Source organism: Fusarium redolens (genome assembly GCF_020744475.1).
Source record: "Fusarium redolens strain MPI-CAGE-AT-0023 chromosome Unknown BKA55scaffold_29, whole genome shotgun sequence".
Classification (NCBI taxonomy): Eukaryota; Fungi; Ascomycota; class Sordariomycetes; order Hypocreales; family Nectriaceae; genus Fusarium; species Fusarium redolens.
This window is the reverse complement of record NW_025763692.1, coordinates 99,185-119,008: the sequence shown is the minus strand read 5'-3', so window position 1 is coordinate 119,008 and position 19,824 is coordinate 99,185. Positions and strand designations below refer to the sequence as shown.

The following is a 19,824-nucleotide window of genomic DNA, read 5'->3' as shown; positions in this document are numbered from 1 at the left end:
TGGAGCATCCATCTTTTGGCATAATTAGTTACGTGAATACATGTCATGATAATACAAACAACAGATATCGATGTTTCTTGGATACCCCTGTTATTGACCTTTCTGCTTAGCGATGGTGAAGGCGACTCAAACATTGTCACCAGCCTCAATCACTTGTCGCCTCCATCAAATAAAGTCTGGCTCTTAGTGGCACATATCTTGCCCCGCGACACTCGTTCCACTACAAGAAACGTTTCTGCCGATCACCGATCATGAGACTGAGCCGTGATGTTGCTGATCGGGGCCGTCGTGGTGTAGCATACAAAATGGCGCTAAGACCGGGTAAGGGCGGACCGTCATGCATACAACCAAGTGAGGGGGATGGCAAAGGTCAGCATCACTTCGACCTGGGCTTATTCTGGAATCCTGTATCCTCGGTTGATCTTCCGATGTCGGAAGCTTCTTCGTCTCGTCGTATTGCCTCTCGGGCTATTTAATTGCGAGTCTTGTGATGTTGAATGATCTGTCCAACCAAGCAACTCTAAGCCATCAACATGCCTCTAATCAAAGATCAATTATCATTCCGAATAGCACTCCTACCAGGAGATGCGCACGGCTCGCAACTAGCATCGTGCGTTGAACAAGTACTACATCTTATCGAACACATTCGTCCAGATGTTGCATTCCAAATATCCAGACACGATTTCGGAGGCGTGGCGTTAGCAACTGGGGACCGAAGCGCCCTGCCAACCTCCACACTAGAAGCGTGCCGCCAATCTGATGCTACCATTGTATGCGCCTGCGGTGATTCAAAGTATGGCATTGAGCCTGAAAAGGGATTGCTGGCACTCCGACAAGAACTTGGACTCTTCGCCAACATCAGACCCGTCAAATTTCCATCGGATTCGCTTATACAACTCAGCTCTTATAGGCCAGAGTCAGTCGAAGGTCTTGACATCACATTCTTCCGAGACCTGACGAGTGGTACTTACTATGGAGGAAAAAAAGAAGCTGGAGATGGTTGTGAAGCATACGACACCACCAGCTACTCTCGTTCAACCATTGAGAGATTGGCAAGGCTAGCTGGCACATATGCTATGCAATTCAACCCACCAAAGCGAGTTCACTCTGTTGACAAGGCCAATGTCATGGCGACTTCCCGATTATGGAGATCTGTTGTCACAGATGTCTTCAGCAACGAGATCCCTCAGGTTCAGCTAGACCATGTTCTGGTTGACAATGCATCTATGGTCTTATCATCAAACCCCCAAAACCTGAACGGAATCATCCTGACGGAAAACATGTTCGGCGATATCCTGTCAGATCAGGCTAGTGGCATACTCAAGTCGTCAGATATTCTGGCATCAGCAGCTGTGTCCACCATCTATGGTAAAGGCAAGGCACCTGGTGTCTTTGAACCATTCAATCTCAAACCAAGAGGTAGCGAGGTGAATCCGCTTGGTATCGTCCAAGCAGTCGCGTTAATGCTTGAGCTTTCTCTGGGTCTGAAACCTGAAGCTACGGCCTTATCAAAAGCTATCCGACGAACTCTTGATCCTATCGACCAAGTCGGATCCGACACAAGGACGACTGACCTGGGTGGTACGGCATCACCGAAGGAGTTCATGGATACTCTTTTACACAACTTTGACTACTATTTAGAGGCTCTGAACTCAGCCGATGCTGCAAGTTTCCCGGCAGTTAAGTCGTCGCCTCTATCAGCACAAGGCATCACAAACGTCCGACGTATGGGAGTCATTGAGAAGATCTTAACACACGCCGGTATAGGTCTGACCAAGCCATATGTCGAGACGGGAGATATGATCTGCGTCAAGGTCGATTGGACACTCACATCCGAGCTTCTTTGGGGTGGCATGGAGAAGACTTACAACCAGATGGGAAGACCTCGCCCATTCCGCAACGATCGTCTCTGGCTCGCAGTAGACCATACAGTTGACCCTCGCACAAACCATCAACCTCGTCAAAAAGGTCTCATCGCCAAAGCGGAGCGTTTCAGACGAGAGGCCAAGATCATCGACTTTCTTCCCGCCAACACGAGTATCATGCACACTGACTTCACTCGTGAACGTGCTCAGCCTGGTCGTGTTGTTGTTGGAAGCGACTCACATACCTGTTCAGCGGGGAGCATGGGGTCTTTCGCTGTTGGCTTTGGGGCAGCTGACGTCGTCATGCCCATGGTCACTGGTGAAACCTGGTTTCGCGTGCCTGAGGTTTGCAGGATCAACTTCGTGGGAAAACTTCCTTTTGGAGTTGGTGGCAAAGATGTCATTCTTCATATACTGGGCCTATTCAAACGCAACACTATTGCGTTTCAGCGAGCTGTTGAGTATGGCGGTCCTGGTCTGATGGAGTTATCTATGGACGCGCGTTTCGCCATTGCCAATATGACAACCGAGTTTGGCGGCATGGGTACTTGCTTTGAGGCTGACGAAGAGACTTCGGCATGGATCGCACGTCGAAAGCTTCCTGAGCACCGAGAAGGTGGTCTTTTCTTCCGTGCAGACCCAGACGCTCGATATGTCGATGTGAAGACTATCGATCTCTCAGAAGTCCGCTTAACGATGGCGCTGCATCCGAACCCGGATGATGTTGTCTCAATTCATGAAAGGGCCGGTATGAAGCTCGACGGATGCTTCATTGGTGCCTGCACAACAACCGAAGAGGACCTCATTGTTGGCGCTCTGGTACTTGAGGCTGGGCTGTATGCAGGTATGCGACCATCTCGCCATGGAAAACGCCGCGTCACGCCTGGAAGTCTGATTATCATCAAGAACCTTGACAAACATGGCTTGCTGGATATTTACAGACAGGCTGGCTTTGAGGTCGGTGCACCTGGCTGTTCCTACTGTGTTGGAATTAACGACGTTGATGTCGCTGGAGAAGGAGAAGTTTGGCTGTCCTCTCAAAACCGCAACTTCAGAAACAGAATGGGTAAGGGAAGTTTCGGCAACATTACTTGCGCAGCTGCTGTGGCTGCCTCAAGCTTTGACATGGCTGTCACGGATCCCAAGTTCTTGCTTGATCAGCTAGATAGCGCAAAGCTCGAGAGACTTGTCAGTGGAGGTAGATCTAGTGGACGTCAACCAGGATTGAAGATTAGCGAGCCGAGGCCTGAGATATCATCGAACTCCGTACCCATCCTCTTCAACAGCAGCGACTCTGCAGTTGGACCAACTACTACGAGGACCATTCGATCTAAGGTACAACGATTTGGAGAGAATGTTGATACGTAAGTCAACCCAGGTCCCAATGTGAATAACCTTGACTGACAATGACAGTGATGCGATCATCCCTGCTGAATTCATGCCGGGTGTTGACAATGCTGATCTCGGAAGCCATTGCTTTCAGTACTTCCGCCCAGAGTTCAGGGACAAGGCCAAGAATGGTTCAACTGTCATGTAAGTCTCTTGCAACTCTTTTGTTTGACAAACGCTAATATGACAAAGAGTTGCCGAACATGGATTTGGCAGTGGATCTTCACGTGAAGACGCTGTGAGGGCCCTCCAGGGAGCGGGCGTAGAGGCAGTGATAGCGAAAGGGTTCGCATTCATCTGTATGCCCACGACTTGCAACCAAAACGAACTATAGCTGACGTATCCAGATGAGAGAAATCAACTTAACATGGGATTATTCAGCATAAAGGTGCAAGACCATCGGTTCTACGAACTTGCGCTGGAAGACGCAGTTATCACCATCAACAAAGATAACAAGACAATTCATATTGCAGGCACAGATGCGACCTTTCCCTATGTGCAGTCAGACGTTGAAGAAGCTCTGGTCGAGTCTGGTGGTGTTCTTCCGTTATATAGCAGGCTTGGAAAAGGAGTATTTCGACATCTGACGGCACCAAAGGTCAAGGGAGGGAAGAGAGTTGGCTATGGGATCGATACTGATTCTTTGGATAGCAAGGGAAGGACAGATTTATCTTGGTAGTTGTGGAATGGAGTATTTGGAGTTGCCATGGACATGATGCACTGGTAGAAATTGCACAGTGAAGCCATTTATATATTGTCCCTAAAATGGTAAGCATTTTAGATCCTATTATAGCTATGCTAATTCTATAGTATTAAAGACTATAGTATAACTTTTATATTTATGAAAATGAATTTAAGTTCAAGTCCAAGGGTATTATATCAAGAGTATTTACAAGTTCGAGCGCTGATGCTATTGGCCAATCCCAAATATTCCACTGGAGCTGCTCAAGATCAGGTAGTGTTTCCAAATCCGAGAAGATCTTCTTGCAAAGTAGGTCCAAAACATCAGCACATTGGCCAATATAATTCCCAATATCATCTGTGTGCCTGTGAAACTCCTTTAGGGTTGCAATACATAACTGTATCAGGTTCTCGTCTTGGTCAACTGTTACGGGATACCCTTTCCAGCCCGTGAAGAGGATTGTTAACCCTGCTTGCCAAAGCATGTGTATTCCATTGGGATAAAGAAGGGTGACAAGCATAGTCTCTGGCCAGTCGCCCGCCATGACTTGACTTGCGGCATGATTTGTTCCCAGAATACTTAAACTAGAAGACAATAACTCAACAAGTCTAGCGGAAGCCTGTCCGCACGCTTTGAGAGATGAAACGAATTGGGGGTCTGCAGTTGTAAACGACAAAGCTGGTCGATGTATGTGAATTGTAGCAACGCAGTGTGCAACTCTCAAAAATGTGGCCTCTAGAAGCTTGCTAGTCACTGGCGTGGACAGCTCAGGGTCAATCTCAGGTTCAAGAACGACCCGCTCCCACATGTTGAGCTCAGCCTGTAGACGTGTAATTTTAGCTACGCCCCCTCGGCGCCGGGTTGTAGTATATAGGTCTTCGAGAGTACGGCCAATGATGCGAGCAAGCTTGAACAGACTAATAGCTGTATCTACTTGTGATCGCTCACCTGGTAAAGGGAATTCGACGTGAGTGCGAGATAAGAGGTCATGGTCGACACTTGTCGGGAGATCGGTATCAACATCTTGATCACGAATCAGACGGGGCATTCCATGATAAGCGCTTGAGAACCTGGGTATGCAGTCAGTAACAACGCAACAGGACAAACAATTGACTTGCTGGCATACGCATCTAAGGAATATTGGCACCACCATGCCCGTCTTCTCAGTTCTGTCTCGAGGGGGTCGAACTTAAACCGACCAGAATGTCGATGCAACCCCAAAGTCTGAGCCAGTCGAGTAGCTAGACCGGATATATGGGATGCTGTTGAATAGCGCCCTGACAGCTGAACATATATCTGTGTGATTACTAAACCCTGCAAGCTTTGCAAACATGGTTGGCCAATAACACTGTCTAACAAAGTAGTGGAAATAATGTAAAAAGGTTCAGAAGCACATAGAAAGTGATTATGTTGTTGTGTACAATCTCCTCTCTGGCCAATCATTCCTAATGCAAGTAGACTGATTGTTTGGTAAAGGATAACGACATCATAGCCTGGACTTTGATACAAGCTCAGTAACCTTTGAATAGCATCAATTGTCGATGACTTGTGAACAATGGGATATAATGGTGTCCACCGGTCTATGGTCGCTTCCACAATCTTAATTGTGCTCGGAGGAAGTTGAGCGATGATGTCCGCCACTGGCGATCCAGAACTGTGGACTGAAGCTCCCCAGGGACTATGTAGGTATAGGCCATATGCACAGCTGGGGAGTGCATCCTTATGCATCTGGAGAAGTTGAAGCTGCTGTTCAACTTGACTTATGAAGTGGACGCCTGTAGTTGAACCGCCGAACATAGATGCTTGTCGATCATCGGCTACAAGGCGGCCCATATGGCCAATCACAGGCTCCTTCGTTGGGTTTAGAGCAACAGGCTGAGAGAGGGCTTGGGCGGTGCTCATTTGATGGCTAGATGACCTGGACGTAGTAGGGAGTGCTGTTCCTTGAGCAGCCGGCTGGAAGGGAAGCGGCCGGGGAGTTATGGTACTTGTCGGAGAGATTGGAACTGCTGCATTCTGTAGAGGATAACCGGTGTCCGTGGCATGTTGAGAAACATCCGGTGGTGTTTCACGGCGCTGCTCAACGCCTTCGGCCTCGTAGAAACTACAACATGTTAGGAAGCGATCGGGTCGCACATGGTAGAAAGTGACGCCTTGCCTTTTGCGCTTCCTATTTCTCTTCAACTTTGCGGTTGTAACACAGATAACATTGGCTTGGAGACATGGAGAACACTACAAGAAGGGATCAGCAACACTTAGACAAGGGGAAGACGCAGATTGCTTACATCATTGTCTTGGCCGTGACATCGAATCTTTCTTCTAAGGCCTGTGTTAGTGGGGAACGCCGATTGCAGATTATCTTGTTGGTGTTGACATGGTTTAAAACAAGCTGCAGTCTTCATTATAGGACATACCGTCGACAACGATCACTATCCAACTGGTATTAGTAGAAGACACCCCAAAAGTGGTCATGAATTGCAGAGGGCGGTGATAGCATACCATACTTGACCTGGAACTCGACTAGTTGACGAGTTTGAGGGCGCTTCGTCATGAGTTGAAGACATTATGAAGGTTACAAAGATCCTGTGTGCACTGTCCGAGAAATGACGAAAAGTTGTTCCACTGTCATGTGCGGGGTCGGTTGACTAAGCGAAATCGGAAGTGTAGGAGGGGGAGAGATGATACAACCAATTTAAAGGCAATCCAAGAGATCCACAAGTAACCTTTCTGATCAGTTTATTATACAGCTTAAGATTGCAGACTCTAAGAGGGCAAGACACCAAATTCGGGAGCAATGAAAACGTATATCTACTCAACCATGTTCATATATACGCAACTCAATTGTTTATCTACTTAGACGTTATGAAAGCATCTAATGCTTCTAATTGTCAGGGCATTGAGAGCATGTTCTAAGAGACAACTGTGTATATCCTAATTGTTCAAGCTAATCTCTGAGACCTTCAACATCTTTACAAAGTTCAATTGCTTTGAGTTACCAGTAGGCCCAGATTCAAAACCCATTTATGTAAAGTCAGAGTCCTCTAGTAGGCATAAAGAGCAACTGCCTCGTTCTCTGACTCAAGAATCTTGCGGTTGAGTCTCTTCAACCAGAACCTCATAGCCCAGGCACACATGATGCTCGTGGCAGCAAAGGCCACCATGGTAGAGAATCCCATGAGATAATCGGGACCATCTGATGAAGGCCAAAGGTAGGCGCAGTAGATGTAAGCCAAGTTGGCTGTAACATTGACCAGAGCATACACAACCGACTTCTTCTCAGGAGTCTGAGAGAGGGTATTGCTGACCCAGCCCAGAATAACAGATCCAACCGAGTAAGCGCCAGTAGCATAAAGGAAAGTTGCTGTATATCGCACTGCTACGTTGACAGTCGCGCATGACATCACAAATCCGATGACAGCCAGAGAGAGGCCTGCAGTGATATGCCAGGTCCGCTCGTTGAAGTGGCCAGACGACCATGCGAATGGGATACCAAGAATGCCAGAAACAAAATATGGGGGCGCGGTGAGAAGCAACGCCGTAGTAGACTTGAATCCCATGGCACGGACGATGGTCGGGAAGAAATTATTGAAGGAGCATGCACTGAAATCTAGTTAGCATGACTGGCCAGTAAAACCGACATCTGGAGGCAACGTACCTGATATGGAGGTTCTGCATAAGACAGAAAAGCCAGGTTCGAGGATCCTTGCAAGCTTGCTTGAGACCTTCCCAAGTTGTGCCTCGAACCTGCTGGCCGACAGTATCTCGACTGATTCGCTTGATACAAAGTTCGCGCTCTTCAGGGGTGAGCCATCGAGTCTCAGAAGGGTCATCGGGGAGTAGAAAGAAGCCGAAGACGGCGATAAGAGCGGTCACTGAGCCTTCAATGATGAATAGCCTGAAGGTTTACGCGTTAGTAACTAAGCCTTGTAACTGATTGGAAGTTGTTGACGTACCACTGCCAACCAGCAATTCCTTTGACTTGGTCAAGTGTAGAGAATGTTGCTGCCGCGATAAGCCCTGAACAGCCGGTGCTTACGACTTGGCCAGTGTAGAGCAGCGAAATGCGTGTAGCGAGTTCTTTCCGAGTGTAGTAGATCGATAGCAAATAGAGGGCGCCCGGATAGAATGGCTGTGATTACAGACTTAGCACCTGCAGGTGCAAATGGAAGCTGGCAGTACTTACAGCCTCAACAAAACCCAAGAAGAACCGACAAGCAATCAGGCCAGAGTAATTCGTGACAGTTGCGGTACAAGCTGACACGGCGGCCCAACAAATCATGCAGCAGGATAGGTAGATGGACGGTCGGGTTCGTGTCATGAACATGTTTGAGGGAACTGTGAAACGCTAGGGTTAGTGTTGAGAGTCATGATAATGGATTTGTAGAGCATACTTTGCATCAAGAGATAACCAACAAATAGAATCGAGATGGCGGTGTTGTATTGAACACCTTTGAGGTTCAGGTCTTTTTCGAGGCTATTCAGGCGTGCTTGGGGTAGAGCATTTCGATCGAGGTAGTTGAGGAAGTACATGGCCCAGAGAATAGGCTTACTCAATCAGCAATTCTGCATGAAGATAACGGTAATCTTTGGATTCAAGTCTCACCATTATCATCCTGTCGAGCTTGCGGACCAAGGCAATCTCAGCAGGGTCAGTCTTGGTTGCAGCACCCGAGTAGTCTCCGCGATAATCATCAACTCCATTCTGCTCGAGGACTTTCCCATCGTGAACGGCCTCGAAGCCAGTGTTAGGTTTCGCATCCTTTGAAGAGGCGGAAATTCGGGGCTCCGAAGGGACAGTCATGGCTGCGTTAAAGAGTATGCAGAAGAAGTGGCAAAAGAAAAGCTTGTTGTGGGTAGATCAAGGCGAAAACAAACCAGGAACTTGAACTTGAAGTCTGGAGAGCATGAGAATGGATGCCAAATCGAGAGCCTTCGTCACATTCTTATAAACCTCTGGAGCCAGTTTCTAGCCCACGCCGTCAAGCTAAACATTCCAGCTGTATACCCCATGGAGAAGAATTAGTCGTGGGGAGAATGCGGAGAAGCGCGAAGGCAAACCGTTGGACAATCGATCTATGTTGATCATGGGGGAAGCCTTTACGCCGCTATCCCGCTATTCCGTTATTCCGCCTGCGCGAGTCATGCTTATCCCGCATTAAGCGAGCCCAACGCCGTATCCCGTTCTCCACTATTCTTGAAAATCGAACAACAGCATCGGGATAGGGATAGTGATTGGTTATCTTCCAGCGGGCCACCGATCTTTGGTGCCGGTGTTGCTGTGGACCTGTCATGACAAGCGAGTGCATACATAAACCTCCACGTCCTTTGGCATGAGACCCTAGATTCATGCTTGTTTCTTTCTAGCCTCAAAGTCTTTGAGCACCTTAAACACGCAACAATGGCTGCTGCTACCGTTCATGATACTTTTCTGTTCAGAGACACTTTCGGAACTGAAGAGATTCGAGAGTGCTTCTCTGAACGATCATATGTCTCGAAATTAATCGAGGCAGAATGCGCCCTGGCTCAAGCAGAGGAAGACCAAGGCGTGATTCCTTCGGGAACTGCCAAAGTCATTCGTGAGCATTCTGATGTATCAAAAATCGATTGGCCTTTGCTTGCAAAGAGGGCAGAGGTTGTTGGTTACCCCATCCTTGGTCTCGTCGAACAAATGGCTTCTTGGGTTCCTCATCAGCAATGTAAGCACACAACCACTATCTGAATTGAGGATTGCGGTAGCTAACGAGACAAGCCGGATACATCCATTGGGGTGCTACGACACAAGATATCATGGACTTGGCTTCGCAACTGCAGATCAAGAGCGGTATCGCAATCGTGGAGCGCCACATCGATGAAACAATTAATACCCTCGAGTCGATGTCTTCCAAGTACCGCGACACGCCAATGGCAGGTCGAACACATCTACAACACGCTCTACCAATCACTTTCGGTTACAAATGTGGTGTTTGGCTTTCTGGGCTCCGACGTCACGCTGAGCGTCTCCAACAAATCAAGGAAAGGTGCCTTCTTGTGCAATTCGGCGGCGCTGCTGGTACTCTAGCTTCGCTAGGTAGCTCAAATGACGGTATTCGGGTACGAAAGAGGCTAGCCGCCATCTTGGGTCTCAAGGACCCCGTTATCACCTGGCACGTCGCTCGAGATACCATTGCTGAGGTTGTTAACTTTTTGGCATTGATTGGAGGTTCATTGGGAAAGATTGCGCTTGATCTGATGATTATGTCGTCTAACGAGCTTAATGAGGTAAGCGAATATCGCCATCTCTTTCAATAAACGTGAACTGACATGAAATGATTCCCAGGTTGCTGAGCCTTTTGTACCTCATCGAGGAGCATCGTCAACGATGCCTCAGAAACGAAACCCCATTTCGAGCGAGATCATCCTAGCACAATCTAAGATCCTTCGGGCACAAGCAGGGCTGGTATTAGATGGTATGGTATCAGACTTTGAGCGTGCCTCGGGACCTTGGCACCTAGAGTGGGCTGCACTTCCGGTTGCGTTTATCTCGGTAGTTGGCTCACTTCATCAAGCAAACTTTGCACTATCAGGCCTACAAGTCAATGCTGGGGCAATGAAGGCCAACCTTGAGTCGACACGAGGGCTCATTGTTGCTGAGGCTGTCATGATGAAACTCGCTGAGTTTGTAGGACGACAAGAGGCTCATGAAATCGTCTACGGTGCGTGCGTGTCTGCCGTCGAGGGAAATCTATCCTTGATAGAATCCCTACAAAAGATTGAGCAAGTTACAAAACATTTAACTACAGAGCAGCTGACGGCATTGGTTAATCCCACACAATACCTTGGTTGCTGTCAATTAATGGTTGACGAACTATTAAAAGTAGGGACCTCTAAGCTTTAAAACAAAAGCAGGAATAAATAGGGTTATAAATTGTTAATATTAAAGTGTATATTTAAAAGTTTATATAAAAGTCCTTATATATAATTAAAGTAAAAATAAAAGTATTTTAGTTTAGTAATATATTAATATAATATAATAAATACAAATATAATTTAAATTATAAAATCTTAAAGTTATTTAACTTAAATAAAATACTTTAAAAGATATTTTATAATTTATAATCTTAATAATTAAAATATATTTAATTTAATTTAATAATACTATTAAATAGCTATAAAAAGATATAATAAAACTAAAAATAATTATTAAATATAAACAAGGGTGTACTTGTGCACCTTAACTTAACTTTACTACTACGACGTCCATCCCATGTGCTAAGCCTCGTTAGTCGCCGATGTGGTTGGATGCCGCCAATCCCCAGACCTATGGTCGCGAAACCAGAGCCAAATCCCTTGATCCTCGTACCGTATAACCTTGGACTTTTTCTTAGCCGACACCCGTGTCGTTTTAAAGGGGGGCTGCGGTCCTCTCTTTTCCAGTTCACCAGGATCATAGTCCTCCGACGTCATTGCTGGATCGAAATCAACGATATCAAATGGTTTCTCTTCGTCTTTGCGTTTCTATGTAGGATCCTTATATACATATATGACACCGTGGTAACCAATATATGTGCCCTTTTGTGATGAAGTAAGGCCAGGGAGCTTGCCATGGGGCTCTTGTTTAGCTGCGTACTGAATATCTTTTCCCTTATCCTCCTAGCTTTAATAAGCCTTTTTGACCTCTTGAACCAGCTTGAAGACATCGCCGCGAGCCTTAAAATTCGTCCCGGTAATGCTGGGCACAGTCAACGTCACTGGCCCCAGGGATATGGAACACTTCAAATCGAATGGGATCACCATCCCCATTCCGAATATCTCTTGAAAATTGCCTCATGTTGAGATCATCTAGAGAGAATTCTGGATGGACAAAATAGAAGAATATGCTTGGCAGTGGCATTAAGATGTCTCTTGGGGGGTTGCTCCAGGTCAACTTGGCTGGTCGGCCTGCGTGATCCGTAGATTTGACAACATACTGTTTACTCGCAGAACACTTGAGTCTGATCATTATAAGTAGACTGTAGCTGGCTTCTGGTGATTATAGATTTGCTTGAGTTGAGTTGGTAGAGATTAATTATAGAGTATTGTTGGAGTTTTATAAATGGGTCCAGTTACATGACGAGCCTGCAGGCAGCAAACAAAATGGAAAAGCTGGCCATATCATACCTTACTAGATGCCCTGGACTTGTAAGAAAGACTTCTTTTTAAGAAAACCTTTATAAAAACTGACTATTTTCTATTGCTATATACTATCTATTTATTATTTCATGCACTCTTATTGCTAGCACAAAACATCAATATCACTAGGCACTGTCCATAGTGAAATAGCTATAACCTAAAAGGCACAAAGCCCGGGACCTCAAACACCAACACTTGTCTGCACTGCTGCCTTCCTCAGAGTCGCTGAGATGAGTCTCACGGTCTGGTCTCTAGATAACACCTAAGTATTAATAATCTGTAATCATAGCCAGTTTTTGTCGCCTCGTCTGTAAAGAGGTTCTCGTGTCTTACCAGGCCAAAAGTTGCCACACTCAGCTCACACGGACGGGTTCCTATATTACGTCAGCGATGTTCTTCAACAACGAGAACGCGAAATATCACATACAACTTGAAGAACTCCTTGATGGTGATGTTGTTATTGTCCAACATATCCTGGCATATTTGTGGAACTCGAAACGGCTTGTACTCCTTGCAACCTTCGATACCGCCCTCCTGATCAGAACGTCAGTAAAACATACCCTGTGAAGGCTAGTTAGATATAGGATGTGGGAGACCTACCCTGATATGGAGTTCAGTTGATGAAGGTACTGTGTTGGATGTAGTCGTCTTAGTAGGCTTCGTTGTCCTAGACGGTGCTGTACTCTGGTTTCCAGTCGCGGGTGAAGGTGCATTGCCATCATAAGCGCGACAAAGAGAAAATGCTGAGAATGTATAGTTACTCTTTATAAATAGTATCCGGCGTTTACAGCAGTATATAAAGAGTGTTGAAGAGCCAGGACAAAGCATAACCGCTTTACTGGCGACTCAGGGTTCTGATGCCTGGGAGACCTGGCTTCTGGCTGAGACTATCTGACAAACAGTCATAGCTGGATATTGTCTACATGTAATCTATTGCTTCCTTAAATGGCTGAGATGATGCGCACCATGAGTTTGAGGTTTTGTCGTTTTTCGGGCAGAAAACACTTTGGTGTGCAGCTTCACGGTTTGAGTGGGAGTCAGCTGTTTCTAAGTGCAATTAGTTACCTATACGATTTGCTAATTAGGACTCCGATATCGCGGATGCGAGACCGGAAGATATGGAGGAACTGGGCGTCATTATGATGGCGCTTACTAAGGGAGTGGATGAATGTTGTCACTGGGTTGGAGAGGAGCTTTTTGACAGGTTTGGACTAGCCACTGGTAATCATTCCTAATTTGCGACCTTAGGACTGGCGCTTACAATGTATGAGATATTGGTAACAATCTCAATGTAATATTGAACATGAATACCGAAATTCATCATGATCAAGCTGCAGCATCGATCCATCGTACGAAGTTGTCTGCCGACGGTCCAACATGTACCAACTCCTTCAACCTCCTCTTGTTGATCTTGTAACCTACGTAAGGATACTTCTCTACGAAATAGGCCCCACCGGAAAGCCTCTTGAACTTGCCCAGTTTCGTCTCAACATATTCCTCCAGCTCCTTAGCCAAGTTGTCCAAGGCCGAAGACCTTTCCTCAGTGTTTAAACCGTGGCTTGGTGTCGCGTCTGGCTGGAGGACAACAAATGCTGTAGGATGCTCCTGTTGAGTTTCTTGGTCACGAATACCCACCACAACGGCTGTTGCTACGGCAGGGTGGTCAAAGAGAACAGCCTCAAACTCAGCCGCCGAAGCGTGGGTACCGTAACCGTCGCCTACACGAAGTAGCTCTTTCAGCCGGTCAACGATGAAGACATTGGAATTCTCATCGACATATCCGACGTCACCAGAATGGAACCAGCCATCAGCGTCAAAGTCCTTGTTAGCCTCTTCATTGTCCTTGTAACCGGCGAAACGAGCAAGAGTATTCCTCACAAGGATCTCCCCTTGCTCGTTGTGACCAAGATCCTTGCCGGTCTCAATATCGAGCACCCTGGCTTGGAAGCCGTGGACGAGAGTGCCACTTGATCCTGGCACAGAAGAAGCCTCGTCGACTTGGAGTGCGATGAGGAGAGTCTCCGTTGTTCCCCATTCAAGAGTCAGACGAACACCGTTGAACTTGTCTTGGACTGCATCCCGGATCTTTGTATGGACAGGAGCTCCGGCGGATAGCAGCCATTTGATGCTCTCGTAAGTGACACCGACCTTCTCCGACTTTGCGATCTGGGCAGCAAGAGGTGGGGTGACAAACAAGAAGGTGATGGCATATTTATCGATAAGATGAAAGGTAGATTGATCAAAAGGTTGAGTGAGAATGATGACAGGGATTCCGAGGAGGATGTTGAGGCCGAGGTTCAGCTTTGCATTGATTCCATACGCAAAAGGTAGAGAGGAGAGCCAAACGTCCTTCTCAGGATCTGTGTCGGAGGGCACGGTTAGGCGGGTTGTGAGGAGATTGGCTGCCCAGTGAGCATGAGTTGTGAGGAATGACTTGACGTTGCCGGATGATCCACTTGTACGGTAAATGAAAGCATAGTGCTTCTCGGTTTCCTCGTGAGTGGAGAGTCTGAACCCATTGAAGAGCTCCTTTTCTTCAGCAAGCAGATCTTCGATGTTTCTGATTCCATCGGAAGATGTATCTAGGCTGATCAGAGGAATGCTATTGAATGCTTCAGCTGCAGGCTTAGTGATGGATGCCAGAGTTGAGTCAGTTATGATCAACTTGGCGTCAGCTTGCTGGAGTCTGGGAATAATTGCCAATGCATCAAGTCCCTGCTGAACTGGAATTGGAGAGATTGTGGCTCCGGCTGCCAGTGCTGCAAAGAATGCAATAGGATAGTTTATCTGTTGAATGTTAGTCACAAGCTTCGTAATCAATGAGGCAAAGAAGGCTTACAGAGTTATTAGCTAAGAATGCAATGACATGATTGGGCTTGATTCCGTATTTCTTGACAAGAACGCTAGCCAGTCGCAGGCTCTTGTTCTCAAGTTCTTCCAAGGTCAAAGTCTCTCCGGTCTCGTGGACCCGGTATAAGACTTTGTCTTTAGGATACTTCTCTCGAGCAGTGTTGAAGATGAAGTTGAACACGTCGGTTGAAGGCGGGTCAACCTTAGGGAATTTTGACTCAAAGACCATTTTTAGGATAGTGGAGATTGCAACTTTAGGTTGAAATGTGAAGACCTTCTCATTGATCTCAAAACAAGGTATTAAGTATTGAAGTTGTTGTGGTCTCCAATATGAGCCTGGTTCGCCGGTTTGTAGGCAGGTATGTACCCCCATCCAATACAACAATCTCGTCTTACTGGCAGAAAATCACATCAGGAGGAATACAATCCCAGGAGTTGTTCACTGTGTTTCAACATGCAACTGGAATTGACGCCATTCGCGATATTAACTTCCTATTCTCGTATTTTTCCAGCACACTCCGAGCCTTGTAAGAGCTAATGCACATCACTCACCATCTCGAGACGGCTCGTGAAGATCTATTAGCCTTTTCTCAGGTTAGCGTAGGGTATGACGTGGCGGTTCGAGCATCACATAAGCAGGTTGTGTTCCCAAATTCCGCTTCTACACGACATAAGGGTCTTTAATGACGCGACCAGCTTGCGCAGTCTTAGTCGGACTTCAATGGATATACGGGCTATATGCATAAGTTTTGCCAAGGGAACACAGCTACTTCACCGTGACATATGCATAGTAATCCCTGCTGTTGAACTGGTCCAGGGTATGCTGACAGGGTATCAAGCTCCGATGCGGCCCGGATCGTCTATACCAGCTAAAAGTAGACATGGCTTGTGAATAATGGAAGCATACACGGCTTGCCATTTCAATCAGGAGACATTTACATGATACTGTTGTAGTAGGTGATTGAGTATGTGTCTAAAAGTTTGTTCTAATCTTAATCCATAAATCGATCATAGGTCCATAATTGAGAATTGAACAAGGCTTGTCAGATCCAGGAGTGTTTCAGACCAGATATACCAAGCTCTCATACTCTTCCACCAAAAAGACTGAAAGATTTCATTGTTGTCAAATAATCTCTGACAATGGCGTCCAAAGAAACCACCAGTCTCCCAGTCATTGACTTTGCCAAAATTATTGGTCCCTCGATCTCTAGGTCCCCAGGAGTCCTGGAAGACAGCATTAAAGAGAAGCAAAAACTCTTCGACGCTTTCGTCAACGTTGGATTTGTGTACCTGGCAAACCACTCCATCCCTGACTTTGCACAAGAAAATCTCTTCTCTCACGCAAAGAAGTTCTTCGCTCTACCCGTATCGGAAAAGGCAAAGGTCGAGACAGGAGAGTCCAAAGGCTTTCATGGATGGTTTTCTCCCGCTCGAACTTCTGGAGATGCTCGCCATTCTGATCTCAAGGAAGCTTTCGATGTTGGGAAAGAGAACGACCCTACGAGGCCGAACCAGTGGCCCGAGAACTGGCCTGAGTTCCGAGACGACATGAATTTCTTCTTTGAGAAGTGTCATGAGGTCCATCTTGTTCTTCTTCGTGTTCTTGCAGAACAAGTCGGTGTCGATGGGGGCTTCTTTGAGCCTCATGTTGACGAAAAGGACCACTTCTTCCGCGTCATCTACTACCCTGAGACAACTCGGGCTGCGTTCAAAGAAAGGACCAGGGCCTCGGCACACACAGACTACGGCACCCTTACCCTACTTTTCAACGACGAGAGTGGGGGCCTGCAGGTGCGCCGAGCCGACGGGAAGTACATTGATGCTCCACCGATTCCCGGATGCGCCATTATCAACGGTAAGCTAGCGAACCCAGGAGATTCCTTCATGCAAGGTAAAATGGCTAACCAAGAACAGTTGGAGACCTCTTGTCCCGCTGGTTCAACGACATCCTCATCTCTACCGAGCACCGCGTTGTGGAGCCAGAACCAAAGGCTGATGCCGACGGCAACATTCCTGAGATTATCCCGGCACGCTACTCCATCGCCTGGTTTGGTCATCCTAACCGAGATGCGTTAGTCGAGCCACTCCAAGCTTGTTGCACTGCCGTGAACCCGCAGAAGTATGGCGCAGTCTATGCAGGAAAGCACGTTGTGGAGAGACTGGCGTATCTGCATAAAAACGGCCAAAACACCACGACCTGGACTGATGATATGCAGCGCGAGACGTCTGAGGCTGTAGCTAACGCCCCTCTGCTTCCAGCAGGCAGTGCATAGTTCTAAGTGATATTGTAAATAGTCTCTCTTTATTCAAGCGTTTTAATACTATCTCTGAAAGTCATTGCCTAGAAACGATTAAATTTGGTGTTAATTTATAGTCTTGTTCTTTTATCATCAACTTGTAATATGGATACTTAGTTCACTACTCCTGATACGTTATAGGAAAGACATATTTAGTGCGAAACAAGAGGCAGTTGAATTAGATTTCCTGAAACGCAAAGCTCGGCCGCCAAGCTCACTAGGCAGCCAGCAACACAATTCTCCTCACGGCTTAGGAATGTGTACGCCGGGATTGTGACTCATCGTGCATATGCCACCACAGTTTTGGCTAAGTGTCATGGTCAAGTATGTCCGAGCAACACTACCCCGACGATACCCAGTCGGTCTGCTACATCAATGCAATTCCAACTCCGACCCGTGTAAACTCTCTTCTAGGCCATGCATTAGCGGATCTGGTTCTCGAGCATACTCTATTTGCCACGATAGGATCTTGCACGAAGCCCCCACGTCTTGCAAGGCACGTTTTGGCCAGCAGCGGAATGTAACTGGCACGAACTGGAAACACAACAACTCATGGGAAAATCACGCAAAATCGTGACATTGTAAGCGTACGTGCGAGGCTCGTTTCTGCTCGCTGCGATTGACCGAACCCCAAGTTGAGCGTATGCCTGGAAGATCTCTGGTTGACTACATTTAGAAAGAGACTCCTTTATTTATTGCTTCGCTCACTTTTAATTGTAATTATTAAGATCAGCGATAACTTCTGTAGTCGCTTGTCTCCTTTCTTTTGTGCCAGAATCTATCGCAAGAAGAGGCTCATACAACCTTTTAGTAATCCCCTGATATACAGCCAGTGCTGAATTAGACAAGTGGCAACCACTACGGGATATGTTACATACACCCGCGATGCATGTTGAGATACCGGTAAAATCTTTACCCATGAACCAATTCCTACCCGTTTCCACTGCTAAGATACCTTCATCAGACACCCAACTTCCGGCTTCCTGTCGGCTACCGGAACCAAAAATCCACCGCTTCAGCGTTGGTCAGGGGAATACCGATAAGTAGCGAAGGGACCATCCATTGGACGCCGGACTCATGGCGGTCAAAGCACGCAGCTCAGGCTGTCGAGTACAGTGATACCGATGCTCTGCAAGACGTATGTGCATCACTCAAACAACTGCCACCTCTTGTCAGCCGCTTGGAGATAGAGCAGGCTCGTGTGCGCTTCTACCATGTTGCTCTGGGCCGTGGCTTCATTATCCAAGGCGGAGATTGTGCAGAAAGTTTCCACGATGTTCAACATGATATAATCCATCGCAAAGTTGAGTTGCTCCATCAACAGAGCCAGATACTCGAGGATGCAATAGGGAAGCCTGTCATACCACTTGGGCGAATTGCAGGACAATATGCCAAGCCAAGGTCAAACCCTCTCGAGGTCCTTCCAAATGGTGAAAAGGTGCACGCTTTCCGTGGTCACATTATAAACTCAGAGGGACTCGAGGACAGAAAGCCGGACCCAAAGAGACTCATGCTTGGTTACTTCTATGCTGCAGCCACACAGAACAGCATCCGTCATATCACTGGGCTGGCGAATTCGGTGCCCAGGAAGGCGTTCAACAAGTGTCATCTTTACACGTCTCATGAGGCACTTCATCTCCCCTACGAATCTGCCCTCACGCATGAGTCTTACAATCTGTCAGCAACATCGATCTGGCTGGGAGAGAGAACTCGCCAACTCGACGGCGCCCACGTTGAGTACGCTCGTGGACTACGAAACCCTATTGGCGTCAAGATTGGTCCGACAGCCACAGCAGCAGATGTCATTGCCCTGCTGGACACTCTAGCTCCCGATACAGCACAGTATGGCAAGGTCACCATTATCACTCGCATGGGCTATGGCAAGGTGAGACAGGTACTTCCCACCATCATCAGGGCAGTGCAGCTCAGCGGTCATGTACCGATCTGGATGTGTGACCCATGCCATGGTAATACATTTACTACGTCAGATGGGATCAAGACTAGAAAGGTTGAAGACCTATTGACTGAGCTTGAGGAGACATATGCTGCTCACCGGAGTCTTGGGAGTCACTTGGGAGGTATCCATCTGGAGCAAACAGGAGACGATGTCACAGAATGCATAGGTGGCTCATCTTGCGAGAACGAGGGAGGTTTGAAGGTTTGCTACCAGTCATTGTGTGACCCTCGGTTGTCAAGCGAGCAGGCTCTGATTTTAGTGAAACGCTTTGCCGAGTTTGTGAAGAACTCAGGTTGATAGCGATCATATCTAGTCTTATTTTTACTTAACCGCTGTCTCAAACTAGACCCATATCTCCAACCCAGTAGCACCTTTCACTTTTGGTATCTCTTGCTTAAAAAGTAGATGCTCTGAAGAACGTTGAGACCGTGATATGTTACAGTTACTGAGTCTTTGCATACCACATCCTAACCACTAATAACTCTAGCCATGTTCATAGTCATATTGGAACGAAAGGTCTCTACGTGGGTCAGTATAAGGCATAAAGTTCAAGGTTGTGTAAGCGTTATGTATGTCTTGACAGAATAAATCCCGTTGACCTATATAATTAAGACCCATGAATCTATATAGATCTAG

The 19,824-nt window shown here is 46.9% G+C and overlaps 8 protein-coding genes across 8 annotated transcripts; 4 read left to right on the top strand and 4 right to left on the bottom strand.

Moving 5' to 3' along the window:
• The first annotated feature begins 389 nt into the window (after positions 1 to 389).
• BKA55DRAFT_217510 (uncharacterized protein) lies at positions 390 to 4,014 on the top strand. Its single transcript, XM_046185212.1, has 4 exons — positions 390 to 3,229; positions 3,279 to 3,398; positions 3,447 to 3,553; positions 3,602 to 4,014. Exons 1-4 carry the CDS (start codon positions 534 to 536, stop codon positions 3,931 to 3,933), a joined length of 3,255 nt encoding a protein of 1,084 aa, XP_046041868.1. The 5' UTR covers positions 390 to 533; the 3' UTR covers positions 3,934 to 4,014.
• Positions 4,014 to 6,496, bottom strand: BKA55DRAFT_217507 (fungal-specific transcription factor domain-containing protein). Its single transcript, XM_046185211.1, has 4 exons — positions 6,222 to 6,496; positions 6,095 to 6,168; positions 5,063 to 6,040; positions 4,014 to 5,006 (listed from the first exon to the last, which is right to left on the bottom strand). Exons 1-4 carry the CDS (start codon positions 6,336 to 6,338, stop codon positions 4,094 to 4,096), a joined length of 2,082 nt encoding a protein of 693 aa, XP_046041867.1. The 5' UTR covers positions 6,339 to 6,496; the 3' UTR covers positions 4,014 to 4,093.
• A 481-nt stretch (positions 6,497 to 6,977) lies between these two features.
• On the bottom strand, positions 6,978 to 8,737 carry BKA55DRAFT_697592 (major facilitator superfamily domain-containing protein; the record flags this gene model as incomplete). Its single annotated transcript, XM_046200403.1, has 6 exons — positions 6,978 to 7,536; positions 7,592 to 7,831; positions 7,890 to 8,065; positions 8,120 to 8,271; positions 8,328 to 8,481; positions 8,540 to 8,737. 6 exons carry the CDS (start codon positions 8,735 to 8,737, stop codon positions 6,978 to 6,980), a joined length of 1,479 nt encoding a protein of 492 aa, XP_046041866.1.
• Positions 8,738 to 9,186: 449 nt separating this feature from the next.
• On the top strand, positions 9,187 to 10,737 carry BKA55DRAFT_668268 (L-Aspartase-like protein; the record flags this gene model as incomplete). The annotated part of the gene is made up of 4 exons (XM_046197889.1): positions 9,187 to 9,632; positions 9,686 to 10,194; positions 10,253 to 10,632; positions 10,716 to 10,737. The coding sequence occupies exons 1-4, from the start codon at positions 9,335 to 9,337 to the stop codon at positions 10,735 to 10,737; spliced, it is 1,209 nt and encodes a 402-aa protein (XP_046041865.1). The 5' UTR covers positions 9,187 to 9,334.
• Positions 10,738 to 11,056: 319 nt separating this feature from the next.
• BKA55DRAFT_599595 (uncharacterized protein) lies at positions 11,057 to 11,914 on the bottom strand (the record flags this gene model as incomplete). The annotated part of the gene is made up of 5 exons (XM_046196418.1): positions 11,057 to 11,081; positions 11,234 to 11,412; positions 11,452 to 11,556; positions 11,590 to 11,622; positions 11,660 to 11,914. 5 exons carry the CDS (start codon positions 11,912 to 11,914, stop codon positions 11,057 to 11,059), a joined length of 597 nt encoding a protein of 198 aa, XP_046041864.1.
• Positions 11,915 to 13,410: 1,496 nt separating this feature from the next.
• Positions 13,411 to 15,163, bottom strand: BKA55DRAFT_599594 (uncharacterized protein; the record flags this gene model as incomplete). The annotated part of the gene is made up of 2 exons (XM_046196417.1): positions 13,411 to 14,871; positions 14,924 to 15,163. The coding sequence occupies 2 exons, from the start codon at positions 15,161 to 15,163 to the stop codon at positions 13,411 to 13,413; spliced, it is 1,701 nt and encodes a 566-aa protein (XP_046041863.1).
• A 911-nt stretch (positions 15,164 to 16,074) lies between these two features.
• BKA55DRAFT_528483 (uncharacterized protein) lies at positions 16,075 to 17,207 on the top strand (the record flags this gene model as incomplete). The annotated part of the gene is made up of 2 exons (XM_046189007.1): positions 16,075 to 16,789; positions 16,849 to 17,207. The coding sequence occupies 2 exons, from the start codon at positions 16,075 to 16,077 to the stop codon at positions 17,205 to 17,207; spliced, it is 1,074 nt and encodes a 357-aa protein (XP_046041862.1).
• Positions 17,208 to 18,116: 909 nt separating this feature from the next.
• BKA55DRAFT_599592 (uncharacterized protein) lies at positions 18,117 to 19,485 on the top strand (the record flags this gene model as incomplete). The annotated part of the gene is made up of 2 exons (XM_046196416.1): positions 18,117 to 18,134; positions 18,196 to 19,485. 2 exons carry the CDS (start codon positions 18,117 to 18,119, stop codon positions 19,483 to 19,485), a joined length of 1,308 nt encoding a protein of 435 aa, XP_046041861.1.
• Positions 19,486 to 19,824: the final 339 nt, after the last annotated feature.

Coding starts and splice junctions, on each gene's coding strand:
- BKA55DRAFT_217510 (XM_046185212.1), top strand. CDS start 534: ATGCCTCTAATCAAAGATCAATTATCATTCCGAATAGCACTCCTACCA. Junction 3,399..3,446: donor AAGAATGGTTCAACTGTCAT/GTAAGTCTCTTG, acceptor AATATGACAAAG/AGTTGCCGAACATGGATTTG. Junction 3,554..3,601: donor GAAAGGGTTCGCATTCATCT/GTATGCCCACGA, acceptor TGACGTATCCAG/ATGAGAGAAATCAACTTAAC.
- BKA55DRAFT_217507 (XM_046185211.1), bottom strand. CDS start 6,338: ATGAAGACTGCAGCTTGTTTTAAACCATGTCAACACCAACAAGATAAT. Junction 6,169..6,221: donor GTCACGGCCAAGACAATGAT/GTAAGCAATCTG, acceptor CCCTTCTTGTAG/TGTTCTCCATGTCTCCAAGC. Junction 5,007..5,062: donor TGCCAATATTCCTTAGATGC/GTATGCCAGCAA, acceptor CTGCATACCCAG/GTTCTCAAGCGCTTATCATG.